A 25,500-nucleotide genomic window follows, 5' to 3' on the forward strand; every position below is an offset into this window, starting at 1 on the left:
TTTTAGAAACCTCCAACCTTTTTTGTTGAAATTATAGGGGTGATTTCTCTCTTCACTCCCCATGTTAAGGAAGGACATCTGAAACTTTTATATTCATTTCTTCATGGCTTCCTTGTTCTCAACTAGGCTGCACTGGCAGCTTGCAAATGTCATAATGCCATACGATTGAATATATGAAGTGTGACAGCCCAATTGGGCTACTTTAGAGTGGATCTGAATGCACTTTTATCAATGTAATCTAGGACTGGGAGCAGACCGCATTCTTCGCTTGAAAAAGACTCGAACCTCCTATTAAAATTTGCCCTGACAAAAAAAAGCTCCTTCATTTAGACACAGTTGTGGTTGAGAATATGTTTCTTCTTAAGATAAAGTCATAATTAAAAAACCTGAAACAAACAAATAAAGGACCCCTCAGGACATTTGCAATGAAAGGTTTCATCACTGACAATATTTTTGCACCCTTGTCTTCAGGGAAAGTAACCACAATCACTGCTCCAGTCTAGCAAGCGCTGGACCACAGCCAGAATTTAATATGACCCAGGGCTCACCAAGACTTCACTCCACATCTTGCTTTCAGTGCCAGTAAATGCCTTTGACCATCTACAGTCTTTCATTGCCACTGAATAACCACAATTAACCCCCATACATCTGAAATCTAGGCCAGATGGTCTTCAAGGCAGGCTTGAGGCCTAGTTTTTTCCTTTCCTTCCCCAGATTAGAAACTAAGCCCTGATAATGACCCCTTCACCATATGTATGTGTCAGGGGTTCAGAAGCAGAGACGCAGAGAAGGGTGGAAACAGAGAGCGAGGGGGAGGAAGCCGAAGGGAGAATGAGTGATGATGACGACCCGAGATCTCCAAGCCTAAGCAGTGAGTCAGAGGACTCCCAAAAGGGAGCCCCAGTGAGCAGAGCAAGGGGGGGATCCGGGGGGACACCCCAGGAGGAAGGGAACAGAGGAGATTCAGAGAGCAGCAGCTGGAAGTCGGGACCCACGCTCATAACTGAGGGCGGCAGCAGCTGGAAGTCGGGACCCACGCTCAAGACTGAGAGCAGCAGGGAGGAAGGTAGCCAGGCATCGGGTTCCGGAGGCTGTCAGCAGGAGGGAGGGCACGAGTCAGGGGTGGTCACGCCCTCCTCAGAGAGCGAGGCAACGGTTAAGAGGAAAGTAGAGAGTTGGGCGCGCGCGCCAAGTTCAAATGCAGCGGAAGCTGGAGCAGTAAGCAGCCCGGAGAGTGAGCCAGGTCCTAAAGCCCGCCGCAAGGAGGCAGAAGGATCAGGGGGGTCAGCGTCAGAGGAGAGTAGAAGGGAGGAGGCCCAGGGGGGCAGAAGGACCCAGAGACGTAGGGAGAGGCGAAGGAGGTGGAGCAAGGCTAGGGTATTAAGCTGGTGTGCAAGAGGCGGGGACTCAGACGGGTCTTCGCCGACCTAGAGCAGAAGGTGTAGAGCTGCACGCTGCAGTTCGGAAATGAAACCTGTAACTCAATAAAGACTCTTTTAAAGTGGACGCTGTGTGGCGTGGTCCTATGTGAGCTGGGACCTGGTAGCAGCTCTGACAGTAAGACCCGTCTCTTCAAAGCTTCAGAAACCTGAAACCTCGCAGCGGGAGCAGAAGCCGCTAGGGGAGGAAGAGGGGTGTCTGTAAGCGAGCTCACAAAGGTTGACAAGATGGCGGAACTGCTCAGAGGCACGGCTACCACGGACGAGTTCCAGGTGCGGGACGGCTTGCTCCTACGCAAAGGGGCTGTCTATGTACCAGGAGACGACCTTCGCGCCAAGGTACTGCAACAGTTGCACGACGCACCCACGGCCGGTCACTTTGGCACAGAGAAAACGATGGAATTAGTCGCGAGAGACTTCTGGTGGCCCAGGCTGAGAGGAGAGGTCGCGGACTACGTCGCGAGGTGCGACACCTGCCAGAGGGCCAAGCCGGTACACAGACCACCGGCGGGACTGTTAGAACCGCTGCAAACACCGTTTGAACCGTGGGAGAGGGTGGCCCTGGACTTTGTGACGGATTTACCCAACTCGAGAGGCAAGACAGCTGTGCTAGTGGTGGTGGACTTGTTCACCAAGATGGCACATTTCATTCCGTGTGCGAAGGTGGCCACGGCGGAACAAACCGCCAAACTGTTCATAGATCACGTGTTCAAAGTGCATGGCCTGCCACGGTCTATCCTGTCCGACCGCGGACGCCAGTTCATCTCGTCTTTCTGGCAGAAGCTGATGGGTTTTCTAAATGTCAAGGTCAATCTGGCATCAGCAAGACACCCGCAGACCAACGGGCAAGCAGAGAGGGTCAATGCCATCATGCAGCAGTACCTGAGATGCTATGCCAATCAACAGCCTGCGACGTGGGTGGATTACCTGCCGCTAGCCGAGTTCGCTTACAACAACACGAAGCACGTGTCCACAGGAGTGACGCCGTTCTTTGCCAACAATGGGAGGAATCCCAGAACCTTCCCGGGACTGGAGAGAGTGGGGGAAGGAGAACCACAGACGGCGGACGCGTTCGCGTCAGAGCTGCAGGCGGTCCACGATCAACTCAGACGGCAGCTGGAGCTAGCTAAGCACGCCTACAAGGTGCAAGCTGACAAGCACAGGCGGGTTGGCGAAGTGATCCAAGTGGGAGACTGGGTCTGGTTGGCAGCCCACGCAGTGCCGACCAGGTCGCTTGCCAAGAAGAAGTTGGGGCACAAGCAGATCGGTCCGTACCAAGTCGAAGCGCAGATCAACCCGGTAGCCTTCCGACTGGCGCTGCCGGAGGGTTCCAGAATGCATCCGGTGTTCCACAGGTCGGTGCTCACTCCCTACAAGGCACCTCACAGGTTCCAGGAGCCAGGGACGACGCCAAGTCCGCTCCGGGAACGGACGGAGACGCGGGAGGTGAAGCACCAGGACCACATCAACGAGGTCACGGAGATTTTGGACTCCAGATGGGGGGAAGAGGGAGTCGAATACCTCTTAGCCAGAGAGGGCACCCGGGCCAGCGCCAATAGCTGGGTACCAGACTACGCTTTGGAGGAACCCCTGCTCAAGGACGAGTTTCATGCCCTCTTCCCACACAAACCCATGCCAGCGAGCTTCTTCGACGACTGGTTGTTCACACCCACACTTTCTTCCAGCACGTTCCATGGATTCGACTCAGAAGGGGAACCCGCACGGAGCACCCGTTCCCCAGAAGGTTCACCGGCAGGTTCGGCATCAGGCAACTCGTATTGGTGGGACGATCGACCAGAGGAGCGATGGCGCAGGAAGTGGCTGGAGATGCCAGGTCGAGCGACCGACGCAGAGACTGACATGGACGTGTTCGGGGAGGACCTCGGGTTCGAGCACGGCGGTACAGAGATGGAAGAGCAACAAGTCAACGTCGACGACCGCGAGGGGGAAGACTCGGAGGTCTTCAGTTGGCGGCCACCCACGGGGAGCGACCTGTATCCAGCATTCCCTCCCATGATGATGGAGCGCCCAGCACCCACACCTGACAGCGGGGAGGGGGGAAGGGGGGGCTTCGAGGGGGGGATGGATGTCAGGGGTTCAGAAGCAGAGACGCAGAGAAGGGTGGAAACAGAGAGCGAGGGGGAGGAAGCCGAAGGGAGAATGAGTGATGATGACGACCCGAGATCTCCAAGCCTAAGCAGTGAGTCAGAGGACTCCCAAAAGGGAGCCCCAGTGAGCAGAGCAAGGGGGGGATCCGGGGGGACACCCCAGGAGGAAGGGAACAGAGGAGATTCAGAGAGCAGCAGCTGGAAGTCGGGACCCACGCTCATAACTGAGGGCGGCAGCAGCTGGAAGTCGGGACCCACGCTCAAGACTGAGAGCAGCAGGGAGGAAGGTAGCCAGGCATCGGGTTCCGGAGGCTGTCAGCAGGAGGGAGGGCACGAGTCAGGGGTGGTCACGCCCTCCTCAGAGAGCGAGGCAACGGTTAAGAGGAAAGTAGAGAGTTGGGCGCGCGCGCCAAGTTCAAATGCAGCGGAAGCTGGAGCAGTAAGCAGCCCGGAGAGTGAGCCAGGTCCTAAAGCCCGCCGCAAGGAGGCAGAAGGATCAGGGGGGTCAGCGTCAGAGGAGAGTAGAAGGGAGGAGGCCCAGGGGGGCAGAAGGACCCAGAGACGTAGGGAGAGGCGAAGGAGGTGGAGCAAGGCTAGGGTATTAAGCTGGTGTGCAAGAGGCGGGGACTCAGACGGGTCTTCGCCGACCTAGAGCAGAAGGTGTAGAGCTGCACGCTGCAGTTCGGAAATGAAACCTGTAACTCAATAAAGACTCTTTTAAAGTGGACGCTGTGTGGCGTGGTCCTATGTGAGCTGGGACCTGGTAGCAGCTCTGACAGTATGTTTATGTCATTTCTCATTATTGGAATCCTTATATCATTTATATTTTTATCTCCTCAGTGGTGTGGTGTGCTGGCAAAATGCCCTCTGCTTTTGCACAGGTGTAGAGAGAGTGCTGTAAGATGAGCAAGGGGAGTGGGTCTGGAAATCTATGGGGATTCATTTTTTTGGGGGGGAGGTAAAGTTTTTATTATTATTTCATTTTATAATGTATATGAAAAATAACAACAACAAAAAATTAAAAATGAAGAAAAAAACCTATAAAATAGGCACATAGAATGAGTAGTTGCACATAAAATAACAAAGTCCAAGTGAAGACTACTAATTTTATCAGAACAGGGTTGTCTTGAAAATGATGGTTCCGTTTTTATGTGATGAAGGAATGTCAGATCATATAAAAAGTGTCTGGAGGTTCTAGTCCTTGTCAAAATCCCAAATTACACGTGATTTTCTCCATTATAGCTGTATTCCAATGAATGGTACCAAGCGTCAAGTGTAAGATTTTGGACTCTTTTCCACTGAGTTGCAATTACTATTTGCGCTGCCAAGATCATATATAAGACGAATACTTTTGACAATATATTTACATTGCTATTATCAAAAATATTCACTAACATTAATTTTGGACAACAAACAATAGTTTCTTTAGTAATATGTATCATTTCTATTGAGGGGCTTCATTTAAGCCAGGACTCTGTAGGGGTTAGCTCAATAATATGTTTTCAGTGCTAGGAACTGGTCCAGGAATATGCAAATACTGAAAAGGGTGCCTCTGAACATGCCCAGAGTGCATTAAAATTTCCTCATTGTTGAATATTCACCCCTAGGCTAAGATGATATTTCCTCCCTCCACAAATACTTCTTTCTGTCTCTGTTATGTCAATATTGGCTTTTGTACGCCTGCTGCCTAAAAATGTTCTGAATATTTGATTCCCCCTATATTTTAGTTGCTATACCCAAAATTGTTCAAAAAGGCCACAAGCACAAGACCTATTCATTTGCTGCATCTGCATAAATTTACATTTTAAGAAAATTGAAGTGATTGATTTAAGTGCTGCGCATTTTCTACAAAAGGAGGGTGTTATGGCTAAAAATCTGTCTGGGAATGATGCCTCCCTCTGTACATGGAATTCTTCTGAATCTTAGATGAACATATGAAACATCTTTATTCTGCATCAGACCACCAGTCTATCTAGCCTGATGTCATCTGATCTCCAGGGCTGCTCTCCAAGGTTTCAGGTGGCAGGGGGCAGGGTGCCTTTCCCATCACCTGATCACTTGGGCTGGATGAACCTGCAACCTTATATGTGCAAAGAATGTGATCTGTCACCGAGCTGTGATTCCCTCCCCCTTGGTGCATGAGGTCTTGTTATGATTTTCCACAGTGGTGCACATGCTCAGAGCCACACACATTAGTTCACATATTCTGGACTGTAGAATTTTCACTGAAAATACACCCCAGTGATGTGGTCATCAGACCTTTCATCTCTCTTTTTAGAGTGCTTTCCTGTTTTTATGTTGGAAGAGTAATGAAAAAATTGAAGGAATCCAGCTGCACTTTTCTCAAAAGCAGAGCAGAAATTTACACCCCACACATCTTTGGGTGACCAGAAGTACCCATGATTCCGCAAAAATGTTTTTCAGTCTTGTCAGATTACTTTCGTGCAACAAAGTTGAACACTTGGGAAAGATGAGGCTCAGCTGTCAGAACGAGATCAAAGTTAACTAATGCAGAAATACTCTTTCCAGGAATAGCCAGTCGTGTTCAGTTCTGTATATATGAGCAGCTGTTTGAATACCAGTTTATGTGTCTTTGAGGGAGTGGTCTGTACTGAACATCAGGGCTCTTTATGGTGACTGGTCCACTATAATGGCAATTAAATGTCGAAGACTAACCACAAATCACCACAAGATTGGCCCAAGACATTTTGGTGCATGAGGCAGAAAATCACAAGCAACACTTCCCTCCCACTACTTAACATGGGGCTCAATCCAAAGGGAAGATCTCCTGCTCTGCGGTTCTTCTCAATGTCCCAATTAATTCTAGTGGCTTTTGAAGAGGAGTTGTTCTTGGTGGACTGTGCCCTAGAGAGTGTAGTATGGGTGTTTCTGTTGCCCCTAAAACCCATCATTCTGGAAGTGGCTGTTTCACTTATCTTGTGGTAAGTTCACACCATACCCCTTCCTGGTTTAGTTTCCATATGGACAGCCTAAGAATCAAACCAAGTTTGTTTTAAGCAGAACTTCTGGCTGTTTTTAGGTTTTATGTGCCAGAAAATCTCCAGGACATGGTGATTATGTGGCTTTATAAAAGTCACTTTTTGTATATGTGCACAGCTTTCGATCTCAGTATGTAAAAGGAAAACATTTCCTGTACAGTGGTACCTCAGGTTAAGAACTTAATTCGTTCTGCAGGTCCGTTCTTAACCTGAAACTGTTCTTGACCTGAGGTACCACTTTAGCTAATGGGGCCTCCTGCTGCCACTGCGCCGCCACCACGCAATTTCTGTTCTCACCCTGAAGCAAAGTTCTTAACCCAAGGTACTATTTCTGGGTTAGCAGAGTGTAACCTGAAGTGTCTGTAACCTGAAGCACCTGTAACTCAAGGTACCACTGTATATGCCTCCCTTAGGATAAGCAGAGGAGTCCTTTTATGAGTGTCCTCTCCCTCTGAAGTATTCAGGTTGGCAATGAGAGTTGAGGTATTGTCAGTGCTGGTTCCTGTGATGTAGAACACTTTCCCTAGAGAGGCCCATCTGACACCATCAGTAACTCCTTTTCAGCACTGTGCAAAGAGCTTCTTTGCCTTTTAGTCTGGTTCCCTGTAACATCACTTCACTTGAGAGAGCCGCCAGAAGGCCCTCGGAACTAAGAAAACATTATGAAAATGGTATACAGGTGGTACATGACCCCAGTTAAACTTGCAAAGATATATCATTTGTCTGATAACAAATGTTGGAAATGTAAGGAGGCTGAAGGAACCTTTTTTCACCTCTGGTGGACATGCCCGAGGGTGAAGGCCTTTTGGGAAATGATTTATAATGAATTGAAAAAGGTGTTTAGGTACACCTTCTGTAAGAAACCAGAGGCCTTCCTCCTGGGCATTGTGGGCCAGAGAGTGTTAAAGAAAGATAGAACGTTCTTTTTATATGCAACTACAGCAGCAAGAATTCTTATAGCTAAATACTGGAAGACACAGGAGCTACCCACGCTGGAAGAATGGCACTCGCAGTTGATCGACTACATGGAATTAGCTGAAATGACAGGCAGAATCCGAGATCTGGGAGAAGAGGCAGTGGAAGAGGATTGGAAAAAATTTAAGGACTATTTACAAAAACATTTTAAGTTATATGAATGTTAAGAATTTGCTAAGCCTTCGGGAAAAACACGCTTCAGTATTGAGATTGGTGAATGACGGAAATTAAGTTATGGTTTTGAAAAGTATAAATTGCGGAATTTATAACTAAATGAAAACACAAAAACATATAAAATAAGGTATTAATTTGCTGTTTATTTTTATTGTAAAGAAAGCAGGGGATGGAGGACGTGGGGAAGTCCAGTTGATTATGAAAATTGATTTGAAAAAGTGAATTTTTCTTTCTTTTCTTTATATAACTCTTTTTTCTTTCTGTAAAACTGCTTTTGTTGTGTTATTGATGATGTATTTTACCCTGGAAAAAAAGCAAATAAAAAATTATTTAAAAAAAAACAAAAAAAAAAAAACAGAAGGCCCTCGGAACTGGACCTCAGTGTCTGGGCTGAACAATGGGGCTTTCTTCACATTTAATCTTTTCCCTTGATATATAAAGTGACTTTATTACATTTTGCAAGGTGCTATGGCTTAACGTACTTATCCCCTTAAGTGGGAAGAGTCTGCTATATTTTCCAATTCTTTAAATTAATCTTGCTGCCAATATCATGTTAAAAATTATGCTGTTCTTTGTGCTTTTCAAAGAGTTTTCTCTTAAAGAAAAAATAGCTTGTAAGGGTTTTTAGGAAATGTTTTGTATTAACTTCAAACTGCTAAGATGTCTATGCATTGTTTGTTGTTGCAGCTTCTAGCAAAATCCAGAGGCCTAGATTGGAAAGCAATGGCAAAGCTCCAGGAAGTGCAGGTCAAGCTGAAACTAAGCTTAGAGGAAATGGTGGCTGTGGTGGAGGAAGTGTTTCACCCCGAGCCTTACAGCATAGAGGAAATTGGGAAAAACCTGGGAATTAGCTCCAAAGAGCTACGCACTCAGATCCTCAGCCAGAACACACAAGACGGTGAGTGCATGCCAGATTGGAGGTGGTGGTGATGGTCAGCGAATGTTTCCATTTATGTAAAGGATAATAGGCAATAGACGTGGAAATATTTTACATTTTGTATAACCTCAAGTGGACCTTCTTTTGGAATCTTTGTGGAGTAAAAGGGTTGATTGTGTTGTGACCTTTTTAAAACGAAGTTGAGCAAATGGAACTGAAATGTTATCTGATTAGTCAAGGCAATATACTGATAATGGCTTGGTGATTAAAAATACAGGATCGAATTAGTTGCATGCAGCCCTCTAGGTCAGCAGTGGACAACTGGTAGTTTTCAAATGAACTTTGGCTCCTGAGAAATCATCATTCGGCTTACCACTTACTTGCGTGTCAGATAGCCTCTTCCTTCCATGATAGCTCCATGGTACATAATAATCTGGACCTTTTAGCTGGAGGAAGATGTGAGTGTGCTTGTTCTAGATTGGCTCTCTGGCCTGTGTAGTTGCTGACCACTGCTCCGAGTCACTTGGCCCTAAAACATTTCCCACCAAAAGAATATCAGAGGCAAATGAATAGCCTGTTGGGTTTGGACAAAGGATACCCAGTTTGAAACCTCTCCTCATCCATGACACTGAGTAGGTTGGCTTTGGGTAAAGTCCAAATCTGTTTCATAGTTGCTTCACATGTTACAATATGCCTACATGCAGATCTAGCCACATGCATGTTTTCCTTGCACACACATATTGGGAAGCCATGATTGGCTGTAACTTAGCAGCACACAAAAACAAACAAACAAACATGTGGATAGTTGTCGTATGTTTCAAGCTACCCACACATTTCCCACAGATTTTGTCACTGATAGGATTAAGGAAGATAACTGTGCAACAGGTGAAGCGACACTGAGATAATGTTCCCATCCCAATCCTTGCAGCAGGAACAAACTAAATCGATGCATGCAACTTATGTTCTTCAACTACTTTAAAGGGCAGTGCCAGTGGGGCAAAAAATTCTGGTTCTGACATGGGAGATATGTGATCAAAGCAACTTGCATGCCTCAGAAAACCAAAGGAGGTCGGGAAACGAGACCGGCTTGTTCTGTAAGATATTTAGCATGTGTTCTAAATTCTCTTCTTTGAAATAAATAGAGGCTATTTTGATTTTGATCATTTGGCGGGGGAGGTAACTTTTGATTTAGGAAGTGAATTTAATCTACTCTTATTTGCTTGGCGTATAGTCTTAGTATTTCTGCCTATTATTAAATGAGCCAACCACATTTTGCTGTGCACATGGAACATTTTTAGAATGTTGGCTGCGTCTATATTTAAAGCCTAGATCTCTCCCCCCCCATTCATGTTAATGGCCTGGTTTCCATGTCACATGGTTAAAAAAAAATCTACAGTTTAATGTGAATGACATTAAACTAGTGCATCATGCCCAAAAGTTCACACTCCGGCTGCACCGTGCACCGGGGGTTGGCTTACCACGTTGTCTGAACCTGGGCTTGTGGTTTGTTTCCCCCCCAACCATGAGTGGCAAACAAGGTTTGTTCTTAGCTTACTGCTTGTGGTTTGTGTGGAGGAAACAAATCACAACATGGAGTTCAGACAGCATGGCAAGCCAGACTCTAGTTTGCTTAGTGCATGGCAGCAGCAGGAGCAAGGGAGGAATTTCCCAGGAACATTAGAGCAACGCTCACTCCATATTTATTATTTCACCAATATTACTATGCATGGTGCTCTTGGAGTAACATAAGCAAAGAACTAACAAACCCAGGCCCCTGTTCCCAGAGAGTTGACCATTTTAAATGTCAGCAGAGAGGGAAGGAATATAAGGGAAGAGCAACAGGTGGCGGCAAATGCACTTAGGTACTTAGTTTTCTTTCAGGGTGAGGACTACAGGCTTAAGTGATAAACTAGGGTGAGGTTTTCCTAGGGATTTGAAAATTGTACCACAGGTGTCTATTCTGCGAGTCATAGGGGACAGCAAGGAAGACAGGGCAGAGCTGCTTGTAAGGGAACAGGAACATTTCTGATTATCATGGATTGAAGTGGGTTCTAGATTGGGGTGTGTGGCTGTATTTATTCATATCTGCTCCAACAGAATACAGTTTACATTCAGTTATTTTCGTCCCCTTTCCCCCCTACGTCCGCTTCTTGGACACCTTATTCTTGTTGGAAAGACTTTTCAGTGTGAAAAGTCCAAGGAAAATGTTATCCCATATAGCGTTTGTAGATGTTAGTCGAACAGAAACTCTCTTAGGATGTGGCGTGACTCTGATTCTGTGTGATAAAGCCAACAAAAATGGGTCATAGAGTAAGCCTGTTGTTTTCATTGGTACAAGACAAAACTTGGTTACAGATTCTTGTTTAGTTGCAAAGAAGAAATAGGGAAATAAAAATTAGAATTTATTGTTTGTATAACCCTCAGCTTGGTTTTGGAATGCTGAAGTACACAAAACAAAGAGATTTCTGTCTTTTCCCAGTGTATTTAAATTATACATTACTGCATATTGTTACGAGAACTGAAATAACTGGTCAAAAGGGAACCTTTGTAAAGATTTCAAAAAATATTTTAGTTCAGTTCCTTTTCTGTTTAACGAACTTCTTAAGCAAACTATATATTATCTTATTTTCCTTTGTAGAAACAGAATTAATATTTTGTTAAATTTTTTTCTTTAACGTAGTTAAATTATTTGCTGGACTTGCTAACTGGAGGCAACGGAACCTTGTAGTAACAAAAGATAGTTGAGATGCCTTGCTCATGTTTCTGTGTAATATTAAAATTTGCAGTGAGTAATTTTTATTATTGCACCCATCCTGTATCCATGGAACTCATTATGGATATTAGGGAAGGGGTGGTACCTCTGGTGGAGGACATATTATGCTCCTTCCAGAATAATTTATCCACCTTTGGTCCTCACCCTACACTCAGCTCCCACCTGTGGCTGCTAGAAGCTGTGAGCATGCGACAGCGGCCACACCCCAGAAATGGCTTTGATTGGCAGGCTAAACCAGGTAAGGATAGCCAATGGGTCTCAAACCCTTGGTGAGTTAGGGACTTCCCCTGCATGCAAAGACAGGCTCCAGCAGATTGAACAGACAAGTGGGTCCAACGGTCAAGAAGGCAGCTTCTGCTCATGCTCTAGAGGGAAGGGAAGGGCAGAAAGAACTTGACAACCTGGGAAGGTAGCCCATCTAGGAGAAAGAAAACTCTGGTCCTAAACCCTTGCAGCTTGAGGGACATATCTGGGAGAAGAAAAAGGCTACGGAGCAAACCCTACACAAATCCAGAGTAGAGTTGGACAGTTGGACAGTTGGATGGAGCCTTGTATGCCTATGACAGTTGGATGGAGCCTTGTATGCCTCCTTCCGGCAACTCCTGCAGCCAAGACAGTACCAAACATATTGCTCTGCTTTCCTTTGAACCACATCAGTGAGGCTGAGAGGGGGGTCTTGTTGTCTGGGCAGCCGAGGACCTCAACACATTGCCCAGGCTTGCACCCTGGGAAGATCACTTCAGTGCTGCCAACACAGCAGTTTGACTTGCACACCCCATTGTCTTCTGAGACCGACAGATGCCAACAACAACAACAACATTATACTGTATCCTGCTCCTACTGCTCCTTTCAGATTCAAGCTGAAAGCCTAGATCAGGGGTTGGCAGGGGAGACACCTTGATCATGAAGACTGTTTTCCCGGCCCACAAGCCACCCCTGAACTGAGCCGCCCGCTCGGCGAGTCCCCCGTGCACTGCACTAAACCGGCCAAGCGGTGCCGGAAAGTGCGCCTGCGCACGCACAGATACTGGAAATCACATCTGCGCATGTCCAGACCCTGAAAATCGCTTCTGTGCAGGTGCGATTTTTGGCTTCTGGGCTGGCACAGAAGCAATTTCTGGCACCGTGGACATGCGCAGACGCGATTTCTGGCATCGCGCTGCGCCAGTCCAGCCCACAGATGATCTCCGTGGGAGTGATCCAGCCCATGGCCGGTAAACCTTGCCGACCCCTGGCTTAGATCCTAATTTAGAACAAGAATGGGAATACTTAGTTCCATTTGAAGGATCGTACTTCTTGGTTATTTGCTTACATGGCTAAGGTACACTTTACCACCACCATTTGTTCTGTTTTGCTTCGCTCTACTTGTTATGGGGTGCTTGTTGCTGTTTTGAAAAATAAAATACACATTGTATGAGTACGCCCCATCACAGGAAGGCATTCTACAGTAAAACAGTGCCTTCATTTCCCCTATAAAACGTGGGATTTGTTTCCCTCTAAGTAAAGTATTTTAAAACAGTTTGTTCCCTTTCATAAGAACAACAACAAAAAAAGAAACCTCGCAGTCTAATTTTGATGTGTAAACCTGGGGGCAGAATTATCTTAAGAGTTAAAAGCATCCAACCAGCTTGTTGTGGTTTTGGCAAAATCTTTTTCTACATACAGCTTTACATCCTGGAAGTAACGGCCGGCAAAGTAAATCCTCAAAGTACTTTGTACAACAAGTCAAGTTGCTCAGATTGCAATCCTTACCTATTTTCAGCGGTGCTTCCTTCTGTGTAGATATATGTATAGGATTGCACTGTCAAAGGCCTGTGATCCAAGAATAACTTTATCAGGATCTCTGCCCATAAAAGTATCTCTGGCGATGGACTTGAAAGGGTTTGGTTTACTTCATTATTCATTTGCTGCTTTGTGCTGAGGCAAAATGGCTTGCATTTAAAAAAGGTAAAACATTAAAACAGAAGAAATGTAAAAGCAATAGATGGATTTCATACAGTGATAAACAGCAGTACAGTCATACCTCGGGTTGAATATGCTTCATGTTGAGCGCGTTCGAGTTGCGCTCCGCGGCAACCCGGAAGTAACGGAGTGCGTTACTCCTGGGTTTCGCTGCTCGCGCATGCGCAGACCCTCAAAATGACGTCACGTGCATGCACAGAAGCGGTGAAAAGTGACGCACGTGTGCGCAGATGTGCCGTCGCTAGTTACGTTTGTTTCTGGATGCGAACAGGGCTCCAGAACGGATCCCGTTCGTATCCAGAGGTACCATGTGCAACATTAAAAAGTCAGCAATAACATACAAAAATAATCCAGAAACAGTTTATACATTAACAAATATGGTAACTGGAATTAGAAAGTTTTTCCCAACTGAGAAAAAGGGTGCCTGGCTGTTAGGGAATTCCAGTCTTGGGGTCACCAGGGTTACCACATGTGGACGGGGACGGAAAGCAGAACTCCAAGGCTGGTCCTAAAGGCTTTGCAGGTTCATATGATAAACAGCGGATTTTTAAAAATCATATTGTCCTTAGAGAATGCTTAAGGCTGATGTAAATGTTACCTTCATAGTTTTGGTACAGCATCTTGTGGGTAGATGGAATGATGGGGTTACTTTCTTTATTAGGACCATCAGCACACTGGGCAGAGTGACAATGCTGGGGCAAGTTCCCATGTCATCCTGTCCATGGCCGTGCTCAACCTTAGAGTTGACTGCACGAAAACAGCTCCATTCACAAAATCAGACTTTGCCTCTGTCCTTAAGGTGTGCTAAGCTGTTTTCTTGAGTAGGGTGCTGAGACGTGAGTGCTACTTCGTTAAATAATGAGCACCAACACTTGGATTCAGAAGGAGAGATTCATACATCAGTAGCAACAGCCAGGCTGCATTGCTTAACCTTAATCCAGAAGTGGAGAAAGCAGTGGCCGGAGGAAAGAGATAAATTGTGCACAGTGACTTCTTGTGCAATGGTCTCTGAGTCAAACCCTTTTGGGGTCTATGTCATCCTTGCTGGTTCTGCTAATCCCCCAGTTTGTCAGCCGGCTGGCAAAGCTCTCAGTTGGAGGCTTGGACTTCGTAATCCCAGAGGTTCTTTTTAGATCTGTGATCCCGCTTTCTGAAAAAAAGTAAAACCATTTTTTAAAAGGCAGTTTTATCCTATAAAGAATAATAAAAGTCTAGTGTTCCATTTTAAGGAGATTTCATAAAGCAAGGTGCTGTTACCTGAGCTTGAATAAACATTATACAGTGGTACCTCGGGTTAAGTACTTAATTTGTCCCGGAGGTCCGTTCTTAACCTGAAACTGTTCTTAACCTGAAGCACCACTTTAGCTAATGGGGCCTCCTGCTGCCGCCGCGCTGCCGGAGCCCGATTTCTGTTCTTATCCTGAAGCAAAGTTCTTAATCTGAAGCACTATTTCTGGCTTAGTGGAGTATGTAACCTGAAGCGTACGTAACCTGAGGTACCACTGTACTATTAGAATGAAGGGCACTTACAACTTCAGATGACTGTCTGAAAGGATGCCATTTTATTTATTTGCTTGTTGCTCCGTAAGCTCTATGTGCTTTATTTTCAAAAGGTCAGTTCTTTCTGTGTGATGAAGAGCTGCTGTTTGGAATGTGTAGGACGCTCTATGTGAGTCATCTGGTGGCACAGGGCAGTACAAGGATATCTGGAGAGCTTTTGTATGTATGTATTTATTAAACAAAACGGTTTTTTATTAGGAGTAGCAGGGGCAGTGAAGAATCAACCAGCAAAGCAACTCCAGGCCCAAATATTTTGGACCTAAATAACTGGTTATTATGGAAAACAAAACAAAAAAATGTTCTTAAAACACACTTCTGTTTCTAAACTTAATATTGGATACATCCAAACCAAAGCCTTTGATTTTGCTTTGAACTTTGCTTTTTCCATCTAGGTCAAATAGAACCCCTTAATAATAATTTTCAGATTTTGTTCCCCTGAAACCCTTTAGATAAAAAAAAAAAAGGATTCAAATCTATGGTTTAACCCATACCTTTCATGAGTTGTAAAATATCTGCTCCATTGCTTTTGTGAATTGTGAAAGTGAAGCTGGAAACATGACCTAAAATGGTAATGATAGTGGGTAAGGGACCAGTAGTACCGTATTTTTCGCCCCATAGGACGCTCCGTCCCATAGGATGCACCTAATTTTTTGGGGGGGAAATAAAGGGGGGGAAATTCCTTTATCCCCCCCCAAACCAGGTCGGGGAACAGTGGGATGGCGGCGCTGCGCCTCCCCGCTGACCCCCGAACTTGTGGGGCTGGCCGATGTCTGCCCGGCGCGGGGCGCTCTGCTTCAGGGCATGTTGTGCGCCGGGCGGCAGGCTGCTATCCGCAGCATGGGGAGCCCCGCGGGAACTCCTGCAGAGCTCCCTAGGCTGCGGATGTCTGCCCGGCGGCGAGGCGCTCTGCTTCAGGGCGCCCCGCGCACCGGGTGGCAGGCTGCTATCCACAGCCTAGGGAGCCCCGTGGGAACTCCCGCAGGCTCCCCAGGCTTGCTGACAGCTTCCTGAAGCCTGGAGAGCAAGAGGGGTCGGTGCGCACCGACCCCTCTCGCTCTGCAAGCTTCAGCGAAAGCTTGTATTCGCCCCATAGGACGCACACAGATTTCCCCTTCATTTTTGGAGGGGAAAAAGTGCGTCCTATAGGGCGAAAAATACGGTAAGTTTCAGGTGAAACACACCTGGTCACAGCTGGCTCATGAAGGCAGAAATCAAATTAAAACCTGGGTTCCGACTCCTTTCAAAGGTTCATTAAGGCCAGTCATACAGATAGCATTTGTAAGACCCAAAGGTATAGTAGCATGTGAAAAAAATGCTTTCAGTATGACAAAATGTTGCAGCTAAATCTTCCCATACCCAGCACAGAAACACATCAGTTGTTTTACTGCCACCATCCATCTCCTCCCTAGCCATCCCTATTATTCACTGCTAGTCTCTGACCTTTCCCTGTCCCCTATCACTTGCTGCTTCTTGCTGACTACAGGTTATGTTTGTCCCATGCAGAACTCAAAAGGAGTTGAGTCTGACGCATGGGCATCATACAACTGGTGCATGACAGTAGCACAATTGCCATCTCCACACCAGTACATGTAAAATCCCCATGTTTGCTTTGGCAAAAACTACTGTTTTCCAGCGCCAATGGAATACTGGGAAGTGGGGCTTACTTAATGGAATAGCTTGCTGAGACACTGTCGTCTGGGTGGATTAGCGATGCCTATCTGGTCCCTCAGGGGAAACAGTGTCTGTTTATAAAGGGCCTTATTAGAGCAAAACAAAGACGTCTACCTGCTTATATTGCTGTATTTCCAGGTTATTATAGTCTTAATGTTTTTCCTTTTGGCACTCATTAGGTCGAAATTTTCATAGTAAGTAGTAGCAGCCTCTGGCGTTGTTGAGAGGGGAAACAAGCTTGCTGATTTCCTTCTCCACAACCAACTTGGTTTTTGTTTTGTTTTTTGTTTTTACCTTTCTTCTCCTGTGATGAGGCTGCATTTTAATGTTTCAATATTTTAATGTTGTATTTAAATCTTCTTTTTAAGTTGTATTCATTCAACTTGTTTTTATTATTGCTTGTTAGCCTGAGCCTGGCCTTGGCCGGGGAGGGCGGGGTATAAATAAAAATTATTATTATTATTATTATTATTATTTAGTAGAATGTTCAGGAGCTCCTCTGAAAATCACGGTTTGTTTCAGGCATTTATGACTGGGGGACCCATAATCCTGAAAGGAGTGGGAGGGAGGGAGACACCTACGTTTTGTAGCAGCTAAATCAGCTGAGTTTTTAATGTTTAATAGGTTATTGTATTTTAGTGTTTTGTTGGAAGCCGCCCAGAGTGGCTGGGGAAACCCAGCCAGATGGGCGGGGTATAAATAATAAATCATTATAGCTTATTTGCAGTTTGTCTTTGGAGAATTTGAGCTTCCAAGATGAGAAGCTATCTGCTTGACTTTTTGCAGCATGGACCAGATGTTGATTGATTGTGAAGGGTCTTTTTGCGGCTTACAACACAAGCAGTTTAAGTGCAATCCACTTAATGCATGTGGGAGCTATTGAGGAGGGCACCTGACAAGCATGTGCAGGAATGTGCTAACCTGTGGCCCTCCAGATGTTGCTAGATTACAGCTAACACCATCCCTAACCATCCTTGTTGGGGCTGATGGGAGTTAAGTCTAGTAACATCTGGAAGGCCACAGACTAGGCACCCTGATGTACAACAGGAATCTGGATGCCAGCTTTGCTTTGCTTTCTTTATGTGACCTTGGGAAACCTGAAGTTCAGCTGCTCAACTGTAAGATGAGAAGCGTGGCTCCGTAAGCCAATTGTGGTTGCGAATGTGGGCCTCTCCATGGAGGTTTTGTTTCCATTAGTGTATCATAAGAATAAAAGTACCACCCTCCTGGGTCAATCCAAAGCTCCATATAGTTCATCATCCTATTTCCCATAGTGGCCTACCAAATATTTCTGGGAAGCCCACAAGCGGAGCAGGAAGGCAGTAGTCTCCCCCATGGTTGACTCTTAGTGTTTTGGTACCCAGTAGTATACCTCCTCTGAACATGTCTGTGATTCCCATTGCTAAGTGATTCCCATTCCATGCATTGAAATGGAGGTGTTGGTAGCTTTGCTGTCTCATTACTTCTTTCTGTTAATGCCTGTGCTCCATTATTCCTCCTTTCATAGCCCAATTAAGGAATCATATTGCTCTGAATTGAAATATAAATGGCTTTTTCATTCATGTGACTTTTGTAAAAGAGGGGCACTGTCAAATGTCGAAATAAAAAATATAAACTGCAGGAGAAGGGTTGGATGGCTGGAGCTTAATCCAGAACAGTCTTTCATTACTTGCTCACTAATAAAAGAGCATACTACGAAGGGAGCTCACATCATTTGAAAAGTGGATTCACGATTATGAGGAGGGTACAAGGGCTTAGTCTCTTAAGGTTTGCTGCTTGATCTGACAGTGTCAACCTTTGATAACTTTAAGGCTGTATGGGAAATAGATTTAGGAAAGCAAATTGACCCAGCATGCTATATTTTCTTTAGGTTGGCTGATAAAAACATTCAGAATATTGTCCTCTGTTAAGTACAAATATTTAAAGATTATTCACAGGTTAGGCTGTTAGAGACCTACTAGCACCTCTGGTGACAATGCTTACTAGAAATATTTTAGGAGAATGTCACTGAGGAGATGAGCCAAGTGTCAAGTCACCAAAGATCCACAACTATGCCTTCTATCACTTTTGGGGGATGTCTCAATTTAGACATTGTTGCCAAAGAATTGTTCCAACATATGGTGGTAGTGGCTAGACTTATACAGTGGTACCTCGGGTTAAGTACTTAATTCGTCCCAGAGGTCCGTTCTTAACCTGAAACTGTTCTTAACCTGAAGCACCACTTTAGCTAATGGGGCCTCCTGCTGCTGCCACGCTGCCGGAGCACGATTTCTGTTCTTATCCTGAAGCAAAGTTCTTAACCTGAAGCACTATTTCTGGGTTAATGGAGTGTGTAACCTGAAGCGTATGTAACCTGAGGTACCACTGTACTGTCCTGACATTGGAAAAATGCTAATGGGCTAAACTTAAGAAGCTGGTATAAGAAGTTATGGTATTTAGTGGCAATGGAGACACTAACAAACTACTTTCAAGTATTAAGGGAGCAAACACAAATTGAATCCTTTCACACAGCTTTAGAAGATTTTGTTTAGTTTGTGAACCAGATAAACACAGAGATGCAATTATCATCACAATATGTCTTAATTTGGAACAGTTTGTAAAGCCTAATCCAGAATGAATCCGATTCCAGCCTGTTGTTGGGAATGTACACTGAAAGAAGATGGACACTGATACTCCATCCTGTTTTGGCATTGATGTTTGTATAATCTGCTTGTCCAAGGGAAAGCAGAAACAGTTATTGGATCTTTTTTGTTACTTGTGGAGTTTGTATATACTATATAAATCACAATAAATTTAAAAATAAAATGGGAGACGTGATGTTAAAACTCTTTAACTATGTAGGTTAGGTGGGGGAAACTAGCCCAAATTATAGTCCTTTCTTCTTCTCTGTCTTGCTGGTCGGTGGAAGTGACAGATCTGCACCTCTGCATCTTACAGATGCTGCATGGTAGATCTTTAAGTGGCTGCATGACTCCTCGTTACTAGAATCCATCATATGTTAGTACTTGTGGCTTTCTCTAAGAATTGGGCTGCTCTACCAGCTAAATACAATAAAAGTGAGGTAAAGGGACCCCTGACCGTTAGGTCCAGTCGTGAACGACTCTGGGGTTGCAGTGCTCATCTTGCTTTACTGGCCGAGGGAGCTGCCGTTTGTCCGCTTCTGCAGTTTTTCTGGGTCATGTGGCCAGCATGACTAAGCCACTTCTGGCGAATCAGAGCAGCGCACAGAAATGCTGTTTACCTTCCTGCCGAAGCGGTACCTATTTATCTACTTGCACTTGACATGCTTTCGAACTGCTAGGTGGGCAGGAGCAGGGACCGAGCAACGGGAGCTCACCCCGTCGCGGGGATTCGAACCACCGACCTTCTGATTGGCAAGCCCTAGGCTCTGTGGTTTAGACCACAGCGCCACCCACGTCCCACACACAATAGAGCCCCTTAATTAAATACTATCATTCCTCAACTCACATTTGCTTGGCAAACAGTCACTCTAATAAGAAAGTCTAAGAAAACAACAATGCAACCCCGGTTTCTGTCATTTTGGATGTAATAATTGCTTTGAAAGGATTACACTAGATTAGAGGCAAAACCAAATGTGGAGAGGTTATAGAGCCTTCTCTTACATGACAGAATGTTGTTGAGAACATGCCTTTCCAGCGTCTGGCTGGCAGGAATAAGTAAAAAGATGATTCCCATGGCCAGTACGTAACGTGACGATCTTGAGAGAACCGCGAAGTGCTTTAAGGTAATCTGGCCAGTGAAGCGTTGCTTTACCGAAGGGTGGTCTCTGAATCAATCACAGCCTTTGGCAAGATGTTGGCCTCCAAATTGAAACCAGACATGTTTTCAGTTCATTCTCTGGGTTACTACTGTTCAATGGTGATTTACAAGAGAGTGTGAGCAATGGCAGACTCTCACGCAACTTTCAGATATGCCCTAAACAAATGCACATTTTTAAAACTGCCCCGCTGTAAAATAATGCCTTCAAAAGGAAATAGTCTGGAAAGAGAATTTGTCCAGAGAGGAATGCTCTGTTTTCAACACACACCTCTGTAAACCACCCAGCAGCGATACTGTGCATTGCATGGTGCGAAAGTAGCAGAGACCAATTCATAAACACAGGGACAAAATGTACTCCTGAATGGATTTGGTAAATTGGGAATTGGGAAAACTCCTTCCATTGTTCAGTGACCCATCCCAGGGGGGTCATTTCCATTGGGGTACATAGCTTTTTCCAATTTTGATGGGTTTTAATCTTATTCCAAAACAATGATGTATTTAGTCAACTCTTCCATTGGGTCCATTCTCATTAACAGCAGTTATGTTTCATATCGGGCCAAATAATCCTGGCACCTATGATGTTGTTTTCTTCATTCATCACTGTAATTCCCCCTCTGCTTCCCATGTCCTTGAGGAGAGACAGGAAACCAATGCCTCAAATTTAAACCAGCTAAAGTGGACATTTTACGGTGGCAACGCATGTTGTGAATGATGTGCTATGAAGCCCATTTGAGTACCATCTTTTATTCAGCTTTTCCTGCAAGAAAAATCTACTGGCGTTTTATATCACTCCCAGAATTCAACATGACCAAAGATCCAAGAACTCAATAGAGAAAATATGTTGGCTGATCTCCACCTGGCACCCAGATTGGGACCCTGGTGGATGCAATTAAGGCCTTAGCCCTTTGGAGTATTTCTGCATGAAAGGGCCATTCAGTTTTAATGTGAAAATATTTGTATCCCTTGAACTCATATATACATATATGTTACTTTTACAGCTGCCTATGTAAACCACTTCCACTAGAATTTATTGCCGTGTCGTTTTGAATCTTGAAGATGCCTCAGATCCCTGTGGTCAGGCAAAAAGACAGGATATAAATGGTATAAATAAATAAACAATGGTCAAGAGAGAGAGAGAGAAATGTAAACTAGGTGATTGGTAGTTCAACCCTATGCATGTTTGCTCAGAAATCAGGCAAGTTTTGTTCAGAAGGGCTTTATTGCTTATTAAGTAAGTTTGGGAACGTAGCCTGAGTTGAAGGGACTGGTGAAGAGATGTACAAAATAAACTTCAAGAAAAATGTTAGTAAAGGTGATAGAGGAAGGGATAGGATAATGCTTGAGATAAAGAGCAGTGAAATACACTTTCTCAACAACCATTAGCATCATTATGGCAAGGTTAGTACAGTGGTGCCTCGCAAGACGAAATTAATTCGTTCCGCAAGTTTTTTCTTCTTGCGAGTTTTTCGTCTTGCGAAGCACGGTTTCCCATAGGAATGCATTGAAAATCAATTAATGCGTTCCTATGGAGACCGCCTTCAGACCAGGTCCAGGGACAGTCTGTCCCCAGACCTCTTCTGAAGGCTGGCGGGGGGAGAAGGACTTTTCTCCCCACCGCCAGCCTTCAGAACAGCCTTCTGAAGGCTGGCGGTGGGAAGAAAAGCCCTTCTCCCGCCGCCAGCCTTCAGAAGAGTTCCCGGAGGGCTGCCTAGGCTGCGGGTAGCAGCCTGCTGCCCGGTGCGAGGCAGACATCTGCAGCTTGGGGTGCCCTGCAGGACTTCCCCGCAGGGCTCTGCAAGCTGCAGATAGGGGTAGCAGGCTGCTATCCGCAAGCTGCGGATAGGGGCAGCAGGCTGCTATCTGCAGCTTGCAGAGCCCTGCGGGGAACTCCTGCAGGGCTCCCCAAGCTGCGAATGTCTGCCCCACGCGAGGGGCGCTCTGCTTAAGAGCGCCCCTTGCGCGGGGCAGCATGCTGCTATCCGCAGCCTAGGCAGCCCTCTGCGCGCCTTCCCCTCTGTTCCCGGACCTGTCCTGAAGGCTTGCGGTGGGAGGAGGGCTTTCCTCCCCACCGCCAACATTCAGAATGCTGTTCTGAATGTTGGCGGTGGGGAGGAAAAACCCTCCTCCCACGCAAGTCCCGGGAACAGAGGCGAAGCGCTGCGCGCCTTCTCCTCTGTTCCCGGACCTCCCACCACAAGCCTTCAGGACAGGTCTGGGAACAGAGGAGAAGGTGCGCTGCACTTCCCCGCTGTCCCAGGAGATTTCCCTATGGGCTTTCGTCTTGCGAAGCAAGCCCATAGGGAAATTCGTCTTGCGAAGCCTCTAAAAATCGGAAAACTCTTTCGTCTTGCGGGTTTTTCGTTTAGCGAGGCATTCGTCTTGCGGGGTACCACTGTACTTGATAAGGTTGGTAATACTTTTGAGGTTATTTATTTCATGCTGGAAGAACGCTACTCACTTGGGGGCTGGCACAAGGCTAGGCATTGACAGTATAAACTACACACCGTATTTGCTGGTCTGGGTTATATGAAATTTACTGGTGGAGAGAATCTTATAAAGGTTTTTCATTCACCTGTGTCAGGTCCTACACAGATAACAGTGCCACCCTGTTGTCAGGACCAACCCTGGTTACAGATGATGCTGAAGTTGGTTAGTAGTTCCCAGTTCCTTAGTTGCATGAAAGTTCGAAACACAGCTCAATCAGAAAACTTCAGAAAGGTATTTATTTGTTGCCACCTGAGAACCAGTGTTAGACTATGACCTGGGAGATCAGGGTTTGAATCCCCACTCAGCCATGAAACTCATTGGGGAACCTTAGACCAGTCACCATCTCTTAGCCTAACCTACCTCATAGGGTGGTTGTGAGAATGAAATGGGAACATAGCTGTCAACCATCCCTTACTTGGCGGGAAACTCCCTTATCCCAGCGTCGTGTCCTGGCTCTGTCCCTTATTGATGATGTCCCTTAAATTTCCCGGCTTTCAAAGGAAGCAGCTCCTCTCCCTCCCTGCCGGCCAGGGAGGAGGGAGGCTCCAACTGTGTTGCTTGGCTGCCTCACCCAATAAGGAGTCTAAGAACGACTGGGGGGTGGAACTTGCATGCCTTGTGCCCATCAAATCGGCTGCGTTGCCTGGGAACTTGCCTTTGCTCAGTGCTTCCCAGCGGAGAGGTGATGGTGGTTTTCCTTGCTGCATCCCCTTTGCCGGGTTGCCTCGCTGTTGGCTGCTGGCTGGGCTTTCTGCCTTTGGCTTGGAGGGGCTCATAAGTTGAACATACCTGTGCCCAGAAAATCCCTTATTTTGGCTGCTGATCCCTTCTTTTCGAGGCTGCTGGTCCCTTATTTTCAAATCTGTAAGTTGACAGCTATGAATTGAGCAACTTGGAAGAAAATAAAGTGGTATATAAATGTAATAAATGAATGAATGCTGAATTTTTGAGCAAACACAACAGGAGAAACATATTGTGGATTTCAAAGGAGTCAGCCTCCTAGTCATGGCATTTCAGATGCCAACAGGTATAGGAGGTACACATTTATTGGGTTCCATACCAACAGGGGCTACAGACTCTTGTCTATCATTTAAAAAAGAAAGAAAGAAAGTCAATTAGACATTTCTGAAGCAAGTTAAGAAGACCACAAACCATGGAGGTAGCTCTAATGCTTTGATACTTGTCAAGCAGCGCCATTGCTCAGGATGCTTAACCAGGGGAAGGAGTTTTGTCTATTCCTACTTGGAGCAGCAAGAAAGGCAGAATGGAGGAAGCTCCTGGAGTATGTTTGTTAAAGCACTTTCCTCCTGACCACATTATTTCAACCCCCAAGTTTGCTGACTTTACAGAATACAACACAGCTGACTGGCATGGTATGTTTTATGTCGTGATAACTGCAATCCCCTATTTCTCTGCATACCATCTTGCTTGCTGTGGATCAGAGCTTACAGTTTTTATACCAATACCGACATGACTGAAAGAAAGGAGAAACAAAATAGGTAGGAAAATGTTGGATCACCTTTCTTCCCAGTTTTCTCTGGAAGCCACATGACCACATCTGATAGCAATAAATCATACATCTTTCCATTTGTTCCTGCACTGAATATTTTTTTCTTGCTTTTTAAATTTAGTGACCACCTTTAAATTATACCAACGTGCTAAGCATGTGTACAGCGAAGCTGCCAGAGTCCTCGAGTTTAAGAAGATTTGTACAGAGGCACCTGAAGATACAGTCCAGTTACTGGGGGATTTAATGAACCAGAGCCATGCCAGCTGCAAGGACTTATATGAGTGCAGCTGTCCTGAACTGAATCAGCTGGTGGACATCTGTCTGTAAGTTGCAAAGGCCATGGAAAGTGAACTTTCTTTTGAGCATGTGGGTTGGATTGCAGTGAATGTGCACCATAACATTAAGCTGTTTTTTAAAACTGTTACCGGTACTCTAGGACAAGGGTGGGGAACCCATGACTCGCCAAACGTTGCTGAGCTACATCACCCATCATCTTTGACTATGCTGCTGGCTGCGGCTGATGGGAGTTGGGAGTTCAGCGTCTGGAGGGCTGCTGGTTTACCAGCTCTGCCCTAGGGCTTTGGTGCAGCAATAAAACTTCAAGCACATTGGCAAAGCTAAGCAGGATCCAGTATGGTTTCAAATTGGATGAGGAACCACATGTCAGAGTTCACAGAACGTGGCAAATAAGGGACACTTGCCTCTACTTTAATAGATATTTGGGGTCTAAAGCACAATTTAAATCTGGACCAGAATGCCAGGGTTTCAGAGAGGAGCCTTTTCCAGCCCTGCCTGGATATACTGGCGACCTTTTGCATGCATAGAATGTGTTCTACCACTCAGCAGTGGCTGTTCCCCAAATATGAGAGAAACATACTTGTATTTACAGCTCCTGACTTTCCCAACCTAGGAAAAAAGTTGGTTTACTTGTTTATTTTTGCTCCTTCCCTTTATTGTCTCGCGCAAGATCAAAACTCTTTCACATTAGGTGCTATACAAATCCATAGTAGGACAAAGCTCCTTTACTGTGGATCTTCCAGTAGCAACCCACCAGAGAGGTTTTTAAATAGCATTTGCTGAAACCAAAACTAGCTCTCGCAAACAATCAGCTGCTCTTTCCATGACAGAAGAGAACTGGTTGGTACATTTTGTTAATATAAGAGAATACAATGAATTTTATGGCAT

At 45.5% G+C, this 25,500-nt stretch overlaps 1 protein-coding gene across 3 annotated transcripts in view; it reads left to right on the forward strand.

Annotated features, from left to right (window-relative positions):
- GALK2 (galactokinase 2) overlaps window positions 1-25,500 on the forward strand; it is a 72,844-nt gene that overhangs the window by 41,983 nt on the left and 5,361 nt on the right. For all 3 annotated transcript variants that reach the window (XR_014213419.1, XM_082198646.1, XM_082198645.1), the window contains 2 exons: window positions 8,383-8,593; window positions 24,437-24,638. Coding sequence is in view for 2 of the 3 variants with exons in the window: in XM_082198646.1 (XP_082054772.1) it covers window positions 8,383-8,593; window positions 24,437-24,638 (413 nt within the window). In the remaining variant the exon portion in view is untranslated. The remainder of the gene's footprint in view (window positions 1-8,382; window positions 8,594-24,436; window positions 24,639-25,500) is intronic.

This window comes from Podarcis vaucheri (assembly GCF_965113315.1).
Source record: "Podarcis vaucheri genome assembly, chromosome: 14".
Classification (NCBI taxonomy): Eukaryota; Metazoa; Chordata; class Lepidosauria; order Squamata; family Lacertidae; genus Podarcis; species Podarcis vaucheri.